This window comes from Agelaius tricolor, unplaced genomic scaffold (genome assembly GCF_023055355.1).
Source record: "Agelaius tricolor isolate 1412-34295 unplaced genomic scaffold, bAgeTri1.0.p SCAF_14, whole genome shotgun sequence".
Classification (NCBI taxonomy): Eukaryota; Metazoa; Chordata; class Aves; order Passeriformes; family Icteridae; genus Agelaius; species Agelaius tricolor.
Window position 1 is genome coordinate 12,694,667 of NW_027269274.1, and position 13,604 is coordinate 12,708,270.

The following is a 13,604-nucleotide window of genomic DNA, read 5'->3' on the forward strand; positions in this document are numbered from 1 at the left end:
ATATTTATTGTGTTAAATCTTTCTTCACTGGAAAGCTTTAACAGCAGAGAAGGCAATCTCAAAAACAAAGGCTTCCAGAAGGTACCAGACAGTGCATCAGCAGAATTGAAACCTTACTGTTCCTCTAGATAAAAGGCAGAGGAGATAACTGGAAGTCTATTTCATGAGAAATAGAGAGCTGGGAATGATATGCTCCTGTACTTTTTTTTTTCCCCTCTTGTATCTATTTGTTATCAGTGGGGTTTGTGGGTGAGATCAATGGGGGAGTTGAATTTTCTTTTTTGTTTGGAGAAGGCCTTGAGTGTTTTCTCACTTTGCTGGACTTGAGCTCTGGTGATGGGAAACTCAGACCATGTTTCTGTTCAGTGATTGCAGTTACTCCTGGGATTAGCTGTAGGACAGGAATTCTGCTCATCTTTGGTAAACAATTGGCAGACAGAATACAAATCACAAGCATTGATTATGTAGAGCCAAGGCCATGAGGGACATTTTGTGTGGGGAGGGTAGAGGTTTATCATCCCAAATGGTTTAAAAGCTTCCTTGGGGAACCTTAAGTGCTTCAATCCTGAAAAAAGGAGAAACTTTTTATGGAGGCAATAAAAGAGTTTCAGAGGAACTGGAGTTGGTGAGGGGATGGAGGATTTCTCACAGTACATAGTTACTTTATCTGTCGAGAATAATTTTAAAACATGAATGCCTAAGATTTATCTTTGAGTATCCAGGACTTCTAAATCCTGCATTGTTCTAGCTGTGTAGTTAATGTTCAGACAGAACTACTGGGAAACAAATAATAATCTGCTGTTCTTAAACTAACATTGATTTCCATGCCTTGTTAAAAAGTATTTTATATTTCCCCCTGTAAATTGTAAATATACTATTTAATGACTCTGGCACTACTAACTCTATTTCTTGAAAGGGAAGAGGTGAAAAAAAGGAGGTCAGTGTTGTCATAGCAGCATAATTGTACTACTTAAAAGTTGTCATGGTAAGGATCACCTAAATACAAACCCCTGCATTTTGCTATGATACTGATGACAAAGGTTTTAATTAAACCTCTTTTCAATAACTAAAGAAATTGTCCCCCCCCACATATATCTTTGCAGATTATTCCTCTCAAGTCTGTTTGACTTGTTACATTTCTAAAAGTCTCTTCCTCTTGACCTTCTGGTTCTTGTGATTACAGGCTACAAGATTTGGCACACCAACATCTGTCAGCCCACAGCAAAAAAGGGAATTAGGAAAGAAATAAATTTACAGGTTGTTCCTTAAAAAATAGGTGCAAAGCTGCTCTGAATTTGCAGTACTAAAGCTTTTTAGCCTGTATGGGGATGCATTTTTGTTCAGTGACCTCAAGTCTTCAGGCAATACTTGTTTTTTTGCCAAAATGCTTATGTGAGATGACCTGGAGAAGCTGACTGAATAGTAGTGAAGTCTGATACTTCAGATTAAATATGCCAGCACTGCCCTGTCAGATTCCAGAATAGATTACTGATGTATTGGAGGGCAGTTTTTGCTCTCAGAGAACTCTAGGGACTACATAATTATTTGAAGGTGTTTTAAAACAGTAGTGGAAAGCCATAGGATCAGCATTCCTCACTGCTGGTTTGGGGCCTGAGGAGAAAATTACGTTTAGTGATGATCAGAGTGGGCCAAGAAATTAAAACAAAATGCACTTAATGAGAGTATTTACTTTAGAGGCAGGATTGTGTGTGAATTAAGACCTGCATTTGTCACAGGGAACTGAGCTCTATTCCATGGAAAAAAAAAAAGATGTAAATGTGTATGACCAGATTGCTTATTTAACTTGCAAAGCCCAGGATGAGGGGCAATCTTAAGGGAATGATAGAGCGCCTTGTTGGGCCCTTGATTATTAATGGAGGAGGAAAAGGAAGAAAGGTTTGAACAAGAAGCTGATGGAGGGGGGTGTTCTTTATCAGTGTTTGTTCTCTGGAGCAATTGTACTGAAACCCTACTGGCCAGGAGGTGCCTGGGTATGGGCTGCTCATGGAACATGGAGAGTGAATCTTGTGCTTTCTTTTGCTTCTGTGCATGGCCTTTGCTTTTGTTTTATTAAACTGCCTTTACCTTGACCCATGAGGTTATTTCATCTTCTTCCCCTCCTGCTCCCAGTCCTGCTGAGGAGGGGAGTGATGGGGTGGCTTGAGGGAGTCCTGGCCTCCTGCCAAGCTCAGCCCACCACATCTGTGTCAAGAAATGCAGATTTAAGTGTATGTGACAAGATTCCTTACCAAACTTGCAAAGCACACTTGTAAGGGCAAGCTTTATAGAACTTGACAAGACACCAAATTTAAAGGCATAAAGAAAGAAAAAGTAAGGAAAGTCAGACAAGAATTCTCTCTTTTCAAATGTGTGGTTATATCAGCAAACAGTGTTATGCAAAAGCTCTCTCACATCTCACGCTCAGAAATTTTAATGCTGAAGATTCATCGTGTGTGGTCAGAATCTCTTGCTATTCCTCCCAAATTAGATTTGTCTTCTCCTTCCAACTCTTTCTGTCAGTCCTGTCTTACTCAGGCAAAATTCTAGTCAACGGATTTTCAGTGGGTTTTTTTGGAGACCAGATTTATGAATTGTAATAGGCAGATGAGGAAACGCATGAGAGAATTAATTTCTTAATTTATGGTAATGAAGCAAATGTCTCCAATTCCCCTTCTTTTTTTCTTTAAAGAAGAAAATTAGGATTTGCATGTTTTTCTTTAAAAATACTTAGTTACAAATATTTGCAAGTGTAATGCTTGTACTTATTTCAGTAGCACAAGTAAATTTAACGTACAAATTGATTTAGATGCAGTTCATAAGGAAGCTTTCAGTAGTCTGTTTCCTCTCAATGATAGAGCCTCATACTGTGGAGAAATAAAATAGAACAGTAATAGATTATGGAATAAATAAGGAAGTTTGATTTTAGAGAATGAGAGTATGGTTGACAGGATAATTTGCTGTTATATTTGTTGAGGTGTATTCTTCAGGTATAGCTGTAGCTTTCTATAGCATACAATTACACAGGATGATTTTTTTGCAAAGTCTTCCATATAATTTTATATTTGCCACTGCCAAGAGACTAGACTGTGTCAGCAGATTCAGCCCTGCCAGTTCTCTGTTAACTGGGGTGGGAAAGAAACAGGAGAATCAGGAGCTAAAATCCAGTGGACTGGGTTCTTGAATGTGTTCTTGGCTTTTGGTGGCCCTGTGATGGTGCAAAGCTTGAGAAGCTGTGTGCTTCTGTAGGTGGACCAGCAATTTGAAATCAGCAAGTCTCCTTGTGAGTTCATTCCCCTCTGCTGTTCCCCACATCTGTGCCTTTAGGATGCTCTGCAAGTGTTTATATGGCCCAGGTCACACTGAGGCAGGCGAGTTCTCAGCAGGCAATTCTTTTGGGTGTAGTTAGTTGGCATAGACTAGAGGATCTTCCTTGTGTAGAACATGAATTGAAGCCTGGGAAGAGCTGTTAGTTAATCTTCCTTTTATAGTTTTGTTTCAGTTTATGGGGCAATTCACAGTTCCATGGATCGCTTCTTGGAGCTGGGCTGTAAAGAAGGATTGAAAAAGTTCTGAGACAACTATTTATATATTGTCAAGAAATTGGCATGGAAATATTTCTGGTCAACTGGTCCATTTTTAATAGAAATTATAAAAAATGCGATAGATTTTACATGTTTTTAAAAAAAAAATCCTGTAAAGTTCTGTGTCTGTAATGACAACCATGTGACAGATATTCACAGCACTCCTACATTCCTTCCCCTGCAGCTAATTATACAATTTCTTTCCACCCTCACACCATTTGTTCTTTCCTTTCCTTAGCAAGCTGCAGATACAAAAATCTGTGCCGGCAGAAGTCTAAATCTGGTCCACCATGTTCTAAGTCTTGAAGGTGTACAAAAATGGATTCTTGTATGTTAAAGTAGCAGTAGTCTGCCACAGTTGAGGCTGTTAGTTTTAAGGTAATGACAGAGAAGCAGCCAGAACTACTGTCATGCTTAGTGATGAACGTGGGCCTGGGTGGAGCCTAAGGAGAGCATGCACAGGCTGCTGGGGGCAGAAAAGGAACTTTTCTCATTTATCTTAACCAGAATTGTTACTTGAGTTCTGATTTCTAAGTATTTTTGTGTTGATCCAACAATTTTTGGTATTTAGAGCTTATATTCAGAAGGTTTGTGTGTTATCAATGTCAAGTTTATTTTCATTTGTGGGTTAGAACATGGTATTTTAGAATGTTTTCTTTTGCTTAGCTAGATTTCTGTAGACATATTGACATTTTATATATAGGAACTACTTGACTTTGGAAAAACATTCGTTTGTAAATAGGTTGTAGCATGAAGTAATAAATATTGTCTGATTTAACATTAGGTGGATGCATCTTAAATCATTATTCAGATGAGGGAAATAATTTTGACTATTTCTGGGGTGCTGGTAGTTACTGAATATTGCTGTTGCTTAGATGTAGCCTGGTAGTACAGGGAAGGTTCTTGGTCAGGTGTGAGCAGTAGGACAGTGAAATAATTTTAGAAGCCAGAAGGTGTAGTCAGCCTTGGGGTCACAAGCAGTTGGCACATTAGTAGATTCAAAGTGGGGAAGTTTTTACTTCTAAAGGATTTTAAAGTTTACTGGAGTTTTTAAGCTTATTATAGCTAGTTAAAAGATGGTGAGATTAAGAAAAGATGAGTTGCCATTAAATAAAAGCAGGGCTGTAAATGAGTGGCTTACATGTGTATGTTCTCAACTGAGTGTGTGCCTAGTAAGATGCAGATACTAAGAGAATTAAGATCTGTACATAGATTAAAGTAGTGCTTATTTAATGATAGAAGAGATTCAAAGTGTCTTACTGAATTCTACCACTGGCAATACTTCTTTTCCATTTGAAATAACTGATAAAAGACATTATTTCAAAAGGTTGTTTTCTTAAGGTGATTTCAAAAGGTTGGTTTCTCAAGGTTTAGAATTTTTCCTTTAGTTTAAATCATTGCTAAAACACGGCAGATTTACATGTACTTGTGTAAAACATGAAGGTAGTATCAAATGAAATGTTTTGTTGTCTGATTGATGTCTGTGTTGTTGCTGTTTTGGTTTTTTTTTGGTGTGGTTTCTGTTTTGTTTTTTAGAATGTGGAGTTGCAGAACATCAATTAAACCTAAAAGATCTGATGACATGCATTTAAGTCCCCTAATTCCTGCAGTTAAATATCTTTTAGTACAGACTGTCAGCCTGTTCAGGATTTCATATTTCTAAAAGCTCAGTATGCTGTGTAAGCAATGAGTAGAGGGAAAAATGAGAAGAAAAACAAATTCAGATGAGGATATAATCTGAAATGAGCTTCATAAGCCGTAGCAATTTAGGCTAATTATCTGTACTCCAACCCTAACATGGGAAAAATCCATTTTGATTTTGATCTGCATTGAGTAAGGGAGTGCAAGACACACCTCTGGAACAGAGACAGATCCCTGTACTCAGATGTAATATAATATTTTAGGACAAGTTAGTGTTCTGAAAAACCTAGAAGTGTAAAAGAACAGCAATGTCCAATAGGAATGTTGTAATTTATCATGGGACTGATTATTTCAATTATGCTTTTCTTTGTCACCTCTATTGAGTGAAGTCTGTCTATAAGTTTATATGTTTGAGTACTGTGAATTTGTTGTTGCCTTTCTGTATAACTCAATAAAATTATTTTTTTCTGTTGAAGATACTTTTTGTTGAATTCAGTTCTTTCTGTTGAAACTCCTTTGCTTGCATCTGACCTTTATTTCTGTTGATTTTGCTTCATTTTTTCGTTTACCATGCTGTTCAGTTTTTGGATGCCAGAAGAACAAAGGTTTGTCCACTACTTGCAGTAAATTTATTTTTCAAAATTCAGTATTGCTTATTGTGGTTTTTTTGTTTGCTTTTTAGAGATACAGTAATCCTGTTTACTAAACTTTTCATAGCTTTAGCTTCCAAAATGAAAAAATGAAACTGACTGGCCCCAACTCAGCCCCTCCCCAAAGTCCCCTTTAATTGTAGTGAGGGTTTTGATTGACTTTATGAACAGCAGTACTGTTGGGCACCCTGAAGAGCAGATTTATCTTTAGTCTATGAGGTAATTTAGAAAACATGGAATACTGAGTCTTTGAGCTTTGTAGGTACATTGATTGTTCTAATGGATGTGTCACTGCCTAGTGTTTGTATTTGTTGCTATTAATTTTATCTGTAGCTGGCATTATTTTGTGTCTGTGTATGTTGTCTTCTCTTTTCTTTCTAGAAGCACTTGAAAGATATCATTACAAATATTGTCACCTGCATTTGATATTATATAAGATCATTTGGTATACTTTCATTACTAATTCTGATGACTTTTTGTAACAGCATACAAGATAACTTGAATCAAATACTAATTCTATAATCAGATCCTAAGCTAATTTTTTCTCTTTTGTCTTTATTGCAGCATCTGCAAATGACAATCCAGGCACTTCAAGATGAGCTTAGAACCCAGAGAGACCTTAACCATCTTCTCCAGCAAGAAAGTGGGAACCGAGGGGCTGAGCATTTTACCATTGAGCTCACGGAGGAGAATTTTCGAAGACTTCAGGCAGAGCATGATAGACAAGCTAAAGAGCTCTTCCTGTTGAGAAAAACTCTAGAAGAAATGGAGCTTAGGATTGAAACACAAAAGCAAACACTAAATGCCAGAGATGAATCAATAAAAAAGCTTCTAGAGATGTTGCAAAGTAAAGGTTTGCCTTCTAAAGGAATGGAAGATGACAATGAGAGAACTCGAAGGATGGCAGAGGCTGAATCTCAGGTTAATCATTTAGAAGTGATTTTAGATCAAAAGGAGAAGGAAAACATGCATCTTAGAGAGGTAATTAAAAACTCATTTATTTATTCAAAGTACATATTTTTGTTAAAAATAGTCATGGAACTTGTTACAGTTTTAGAAATATAATTAGAATATTTAAGTGTTTTCTTTTTGTGCTCTAATTTTTGGATGAAAAGGATAGCATGCATTTGTGTTACATCTGTAATTAGTACTCAGTAGGACTGTATGATATTTGAAAGCAAGAATAAGAAAGTATGGAAGAGAAGTAGGTATATTTGGGCTTATTGTTTCTGAAATGTTGCTTTGCAAAGTTTCTTTATCCTTTCATTTTGATGAAGTGATATCTGGCAAGTGAAGACTAGACCTACTGAAGAGGGAAGTGACACCTGCTGCTGCTCTAACTAAGGAGTCATGAGTGCATGCTATCTTTGTGTTGGGTTTTTATGCCTCTAGTGTTTGAAAAGAGTGTTTTAAAATAATTTTCCTTCCATATAAACAAAGGCTTCTGCCTATGTGTATTTCTACTGTATTTTCATGTGGGGATACTCCAACTTTTTACATAAATATACTGTAATGTCACATAAAAACACTGTGCTGCTGACTGTGCTCTACTTTGAGAAAACCTAAATTTGATCCCAAGCCCACCTGCACCAGCTGCCTACATCACTTGTAAATGCATTTTTGGGACTGGATTTGGATGATTGGATTAATACAATTGAAAGAAAATCTGGCCTGGTGTCAAGCCCATCTGCCCCTTTAGATTCTAGCAGTGTTCCCATGTGACTCTGTCAGGCAAACAAGGCAGGCCCAGTCTTCCTCACCAAGACCCTGCTAAGGAGGGTGAAAATTTGCAGGGAGGTTGTGGGCAACTACACACAGCAAGGGAAGTCAGGATAAACATTCTGTTCACTGAGAAACTCAGCAGCAGTGTGGTCACTGACAACACCAGTTTGCCTGATGGCTCAAACACAAATGAAATTAGTGCAAGAGCTTAAGAATTAAGCCTGAGATTAAGAACAGCTATTTACATCTAGAGACTGTTGGCAAAATATTTTCTTTGCTGTGGACAAATTATTTTATGTTTAGCTTGTGTTCCTCTCTAACGTAGAATATGCATTGAGGACTCAGTAGTTTCTGCTGCCCATTTGAAGCTTAGAAAGTTGAAAATGTCATGATATCCTTCAGTAAAGTTTTCTTGTGGAGATGTGGATCCTGACTATTTTCACAGGCAGAATTTTAATTAAAAATGATGTAATGCATTAATGGATTCTGAAAGGAATTGCATAAGGAGCTAATGATACTGAATTTGTGATGAGGAAGGGTTGTGGAATAAGTTCTATAAACTAGCAGACAAGTTTCTGGATTTAGGTCTGCATACACTGTTTTCAAAGACAGGTGATTGTGTGATTTTATTTCATCTGTTGTATCAGTGCCAATTAAGTTTGTGAGCCCTAATTTGGCTATATATGGGACATGAGGAAATTTGAAGAAAGTTTGTGATGAGAATGGTTATCAAGGACAGTGAGAAGTAGAACTAAATTGAGCTCGAAAAATAGATGAAATGTAAGCTTCCAAGTAAAGTCCAATTGGCATCCAGTTTACTGATTAGTCCAAGACATGCTGAGAGGAGATATTAGGGCTACCTATAGACTGTGCATGTTTCTCCTGTATTTATACTGAATTGATTTGATGTTCCCCCCAGTTGTTCTCAGGGGCAGGGAAAAGTGTTGTTTCTCCCTCAGTTTATATGAAATTATAGAGGTTGTCTTTTGTCTGGAGTGCTGCAAGTGTAAAATGGGATTTACTGCTCATGACATGCTGATATACCTTGGTTAAGTGATCAAGGTTTAAAATTTTACTGCATTTGTTGCTTGGAATCTGTCCCAGCCAGATTGGCAGGAACTGTCTAATGTTTTGGACATTTTGGCTCACGATTTCATTGTTTTTATAAGAATTCAAGGCTTTTGGTGCAGTCTCTCTCTCCAGCTCTCTTTCTGTTGCACATAGTATTTATAGGTTTTATTTTTATTTATTTTTAAGTTTCTGCATATTTGAAGCTGTAGGGAGCTTGGAAGTATGATGTGCAGGCTGTAGGAACTCTTTAGAAACAAAATGTTTTAGTAGGTGCCTGTTTGTTTATCCAGGACTCTGGATTTTATTGTTCTGCTTCTTGGAAAATGTACTGAGGTTCAAATTTTTTCTTTTGCTTTCTTGTTATGGAAAGTTGTCTGCATGCTTTGAAGTAACATCAGACATTATGTCTAGTTTAAAAGTATTACATATTTGTTAAAATTCCAAATAGATCAACCTTTGATCTTTATGTGTAACTTGGTAAATCCTTGTTCTGCAGTGCTCATTTGAATTTCTGTCTCTGCTTTTAGTCTTCACGCTGTACAATACAGGTTCTCAGTATGATAAAACAGAGGTTACTAGGTTGAATCTTCTGCAGCAGCCTCCCCAGTGGATTAATATTTTTTTTCCATAACTGGTGTTTGTAGTTTTTCATCCTGTGTAAATCAACTGGCAGAGTTATTGAATATTTGTTTTTCCTCCTGGGAATGCTTTAGAAATAAGCTAGAACTTACATATATTCTTAATGACTTTCGTTCATGAATTATTTAGAATTTGCTCAAATTGTGTTAATCTTTCTATACCCTTAACAAAATATCTGTTATTTTAGAATATATTCTAAAATATTCTGCTTTCTTTATTTTTACAGGTTGGAGTATAGCTCAAGTGTTGAGTGTATTTCTGAGCAACTAGTATTGGGCCATGTGTAATGTTCTGTTTGATGAAATCCTGGATGGCTGTTTCTTCTTTTGAATTAGTTTTGCTCTTTTATTTCTGCTGCTGCACTTGAAATTGTCTGTGCCAGGGGAGATTCAGGGAGTCCTTCATGGAAAGGGTTGCTAAATGCTGGAATGGACAACCTGGGGAAGTGATGGGGTCACCATCCCTGAAGGTGTTCAAGAAATGACTGGGTTTGACACTCAGTGCCTTGGTCTGATTGACAAGGTGGAGTTTTTCCAAGAGTTTAGACTTGATGGTCTTGGATGTCTTTTCCAACCTTAATGACTTGGTGATTCTGTGAAACAAGGATGATAAAATTCTGTGTAGCATCACATGAAGTTATTCAACAAATAGGGTTTGTTTGTGTCAGTTTACCTTTACAATGATAGATTCTGCTGTAGTTTCCAGCAGAAAGAGTGCTGTCTGTGGAAAAAAGTTAACATGGTGCAAATGAAGTTGAATATGGAAAAAATTAACTGAAGACAGCTGATTTTATACAGCCTCAACATTACATTGAAATGTAAATGTAGATATGGACTTCTCAGAAGCCCTTTGCTGCTGGTATTTAATTTAAAATTACTTTCAATCTGAATTTTTCAGTTCATGAAATCTAATTGTGTACCAACCTGGCTAGAAGAAGGTCAAGTCTTACATGTTGAGCTTTTCACTATGGTTTTCTCCTAATGCAACCATAATTTTCTCTCTTAGGCTGTTCATTTCTTAGTGCTTTAAAACAGTGCAAAGCTGGAATTTCTTCTTTTCATTAATTCTGTTCATCTTTTAGATGATTCAACATGCTGGTGTAGAAAGCTGTTAATCATCACTGGTGGATGATGTTTTGACTAAACCAGAGAATTAAACTCTCATGTTGTGAGAGAAACTGAAGCAAGTGGTCTTGAAACATTGGGAATTAAGGACAGCCTCTTGAACACACCTGTATTTCAAATGAATGTCAGTTCTCTCTCCTTGATCTGCACCTCCTGAGCACTGATCCTACAAGGAATTGAATAGTAAGGGAGATGTTCTTTGTTACTCCACAGCTGATTTTGTCTAGCTGGTAACTTTTTCACTTAACTAGGTAGAGAGAAATAATTTCTTGTAATCTGTCAGACTCTACCACCTTGTCAATTATTAATTTTCTGGCAATTTCACACAAGAATGCACATTATCAGACATAAATATCCTACTGTTCTGATTGGCTGGTTATCCAAGAATCATGCAGAAATTTCTTGGTTTTAAGCCATTGATTTCTTCTTGCCCTTCCCCCACCCACCCTCCCGAGTAGCCTCAGCAGAATTTGATAATTATAGCTGCCTTCAAAGATCTGGAAGTTCTCCAGGCTTTAGATGGTATTTCTTAGAGAAACTACAGGTGAGAGTAATGGAATTGGCTGGTGTACTAGAGGGAGAGAAATAACTCCAGAAAATAAAACAATTTTTTTTCCCCTCATTTGCTTTCATATCCTTTTAGGAGATGCAGGCTAGCTGTGAGGTGTTGACTTGGTGGCCCTCAAAGATTGTACCTTTCTGCATTGTGCAATCCATGCATTTTTAAACTTTGTTTCACAAAAGCAAACTTGTGATGACAGTTTCACTCAAGTTTTGTGTTTGAGGGCCTTAGCAGTGGCAAATATGAGGTTCATTATAGAGCAGGAGAAGGAGAACAAAGCTGAAGTTGGAATCCTGCTCTTTTACAGGAATAGCAAAGTATGTCAATGTCGGCAAGGTTCACTAAAATTTTGGGAAATGAGCTGTGTAAAAAATGGGGTTAGATTTCTTTCCTCTATCAAAGAATTTAAAATCTAGGCAATAAGCTTTCACAGGGATAGCAGGATTCCCAGCTTGGAGAGAGTTATAGCAAAGGTTTTCTTAGGTCCTGATTCACAAAGCAAGAAAGAACAAATGTAGCTCTGAGAAACAGTGTGAGCATGTGTTGCTGCTGCTGTTTGAGAGATGGAGCCTCTTAAGAGAGTGTTGAGCTCCATTTCATGCTTTCTGAGGATTTCTGCCCAGACTGCACTTGGTTTTCCATCACTGTTAGACTGAATCCTATGCCTTTAACTAACTAAATTCACTCAAGTATTTTTGTTAGTGTTTTTCAAAGGTAGATGAACTTTATTCTTGTTTTCTGAAAAAAAAAATAGCTTTTTGCTATGATAAGAAAATTAATGTATCCTGTGTGGAACATAGTTGTCTTTGCAAGTAGATTTAAGGAAAAGGATGCTCTTGGTTTGTTAGTGATTGAAAATCTGTCTTGAAGCCATAACGTCATACTATGACTCTCTTCATGTTCAGAATGAAATATCATAAAGATCACTAAATATACATTCTTGTCAGAAAGCACAAGATGCCTGCCTTAAAGTTCTTAAATTGGTTATCACATGTCTCTTCTAGAATTTTAAATAAACATTTATTTCTCTATAACTTTGGGAGAACTGTAGGTAATATGGGGATTTTATCATGTGGAAATCTAGCACAGATGTTTGGTATTACTTTTTTTTAAACATAGTGACCACACATTATTTACCCTAAGTACCATTAAGTATTTTTTTATTATTGCTATTAAAAACTTGCCTAAGGCAAAGTCCCACTAAGTCTCTAGTGAAGTCAAATGTTAAAATTCCAGCAAGTATTTTATTATATATACATACACGTATATTACACATGCCCTCTCTGTACAACATACAATTTCACTAAAACAAATTCTGAGATCATATAGGATTTTATATACACTTTTTAACTCTTATCTTGCATGTATTCTTAAAATAATGTTGTTGCTCATGGTTTAAAGTTACAGATTTTTTGTATTTAGTAGAAAAGAAGAGCAATACATCTTTATAATAATTTAAAGTGTATTTCTAAACTTTCAAGGGGCTTTTTATAACTTTGCTCTATCTTTGAACTCAGCTTGGTCAAATAATGAAGGCTGCTGATAGGATTTGAACTGCCATCATGAATTAGTTATTGCATGTTTTTAAAGTTATTAATGGAGCAAAGTTCCTTCTTCCACTGTGAATAGAACAGATGCCTTGCAGACTTTTGGTGTTTACTGTAAATGTCTTACACTGGAGCCAGTAGTAATTTACTAAGGAAATGCTTTATCGACACCAAACGTTTCTTCCCTGAAGTTGCTTACACAGATTAACCACCATTCTAGACTGAGCTTTTTTATTAGGTTCATTAGTACCTCTTTCCTTTTATTTCTCCTGCCTCAACTCAAAATATTAATCTTATTTGCTCTAAAGACAATTGCTTTTTATCAAAATATCAATAGTAATATGTGTTTTTAAGGTGACCCCTTAAATATACAGAAGGACTCTGCAGTGTTGGCAGTTGCTGGAGACATGAGAAAATAGACAGAACCTGATTATGCTCTAGAGAAGAGTTGTTACTTCTAACATAGCCCATGCAGATTTTGCTATGCCCTGTGATATTCTTGCCAGGGTGCTTGGTTGCAATAGTTTTTATAAGTCCGTGAAGGATTGGAAAGCTTTGTTAATTTAGAAATCACTTTCTTTAAAAACAGGATTGACCTCCATGACACCATCACCAGTAGTTTGGAATCTCATATATGAGAAAGCTGTCAGTTTGCAACTGCCATGTCTCATCCTAACAACTAAAAAAATTATTTTTTGGAGGAGGGAAAAACCAGATTCATAACTAAGCTGGATTTCTGTGCCTTTCTATGTGTGGAGGTGATCAGTATTGATCCTGCTAGCATTCCTGGAAAGTGCATCCTTTAGAAGGCAATCTGGAGACTGGCTTAAATTGCTGTGATTCAAGTGTTGTCCCCAGACATAAAATACTGTCTTTGCAAGGCTCTTTGCACAGTTCACACATTTACTACTTCCTGGCTGCATGTTAAGCTTTTGGAGACAAGCCACAATGAAGTAGAGAAAAATGATCAATTTTGGTTCCTTTCATACTCCCTGTTCTGTAAATGTACTGCTACTCATTTCTGTGCCAATAACTTCATTTTTCTAAAATGTCATTAACTTTCTCTA

General features: G+C 36.7%; 1 protein-coding gene across 11 annotated transcripts in view; it reads left to right on the top strand.

Annotated features, from left to right (window-relative positions):
* Nucleotides 1–13,604, top strand: part of ERC2 (ELKS/RAB6-interacting/CAST family member 2) — a 407,180-nt gene that overhangs the window by 45,966 nt on the left and 347,610 nt on the right. For all 11 annotated transcript variants that reach the window (XR_011681174.1, XR_011681175.1, XR_011681176.1 and 8 more), the window contains exon 3: nt 6,437–6,853. Coding sequence is in view for 1 of the 11 variants with exons in the window: in XM_071439763.1 (XP_071295864.1) it covers nt 6,437–6,853 (417 nt within the window). In the remaining 10 variants the exon portion in view is untranslated. The remainder of the gene's footprint in view (nt 1–6,436; nt 6,854–13,604) is intronic.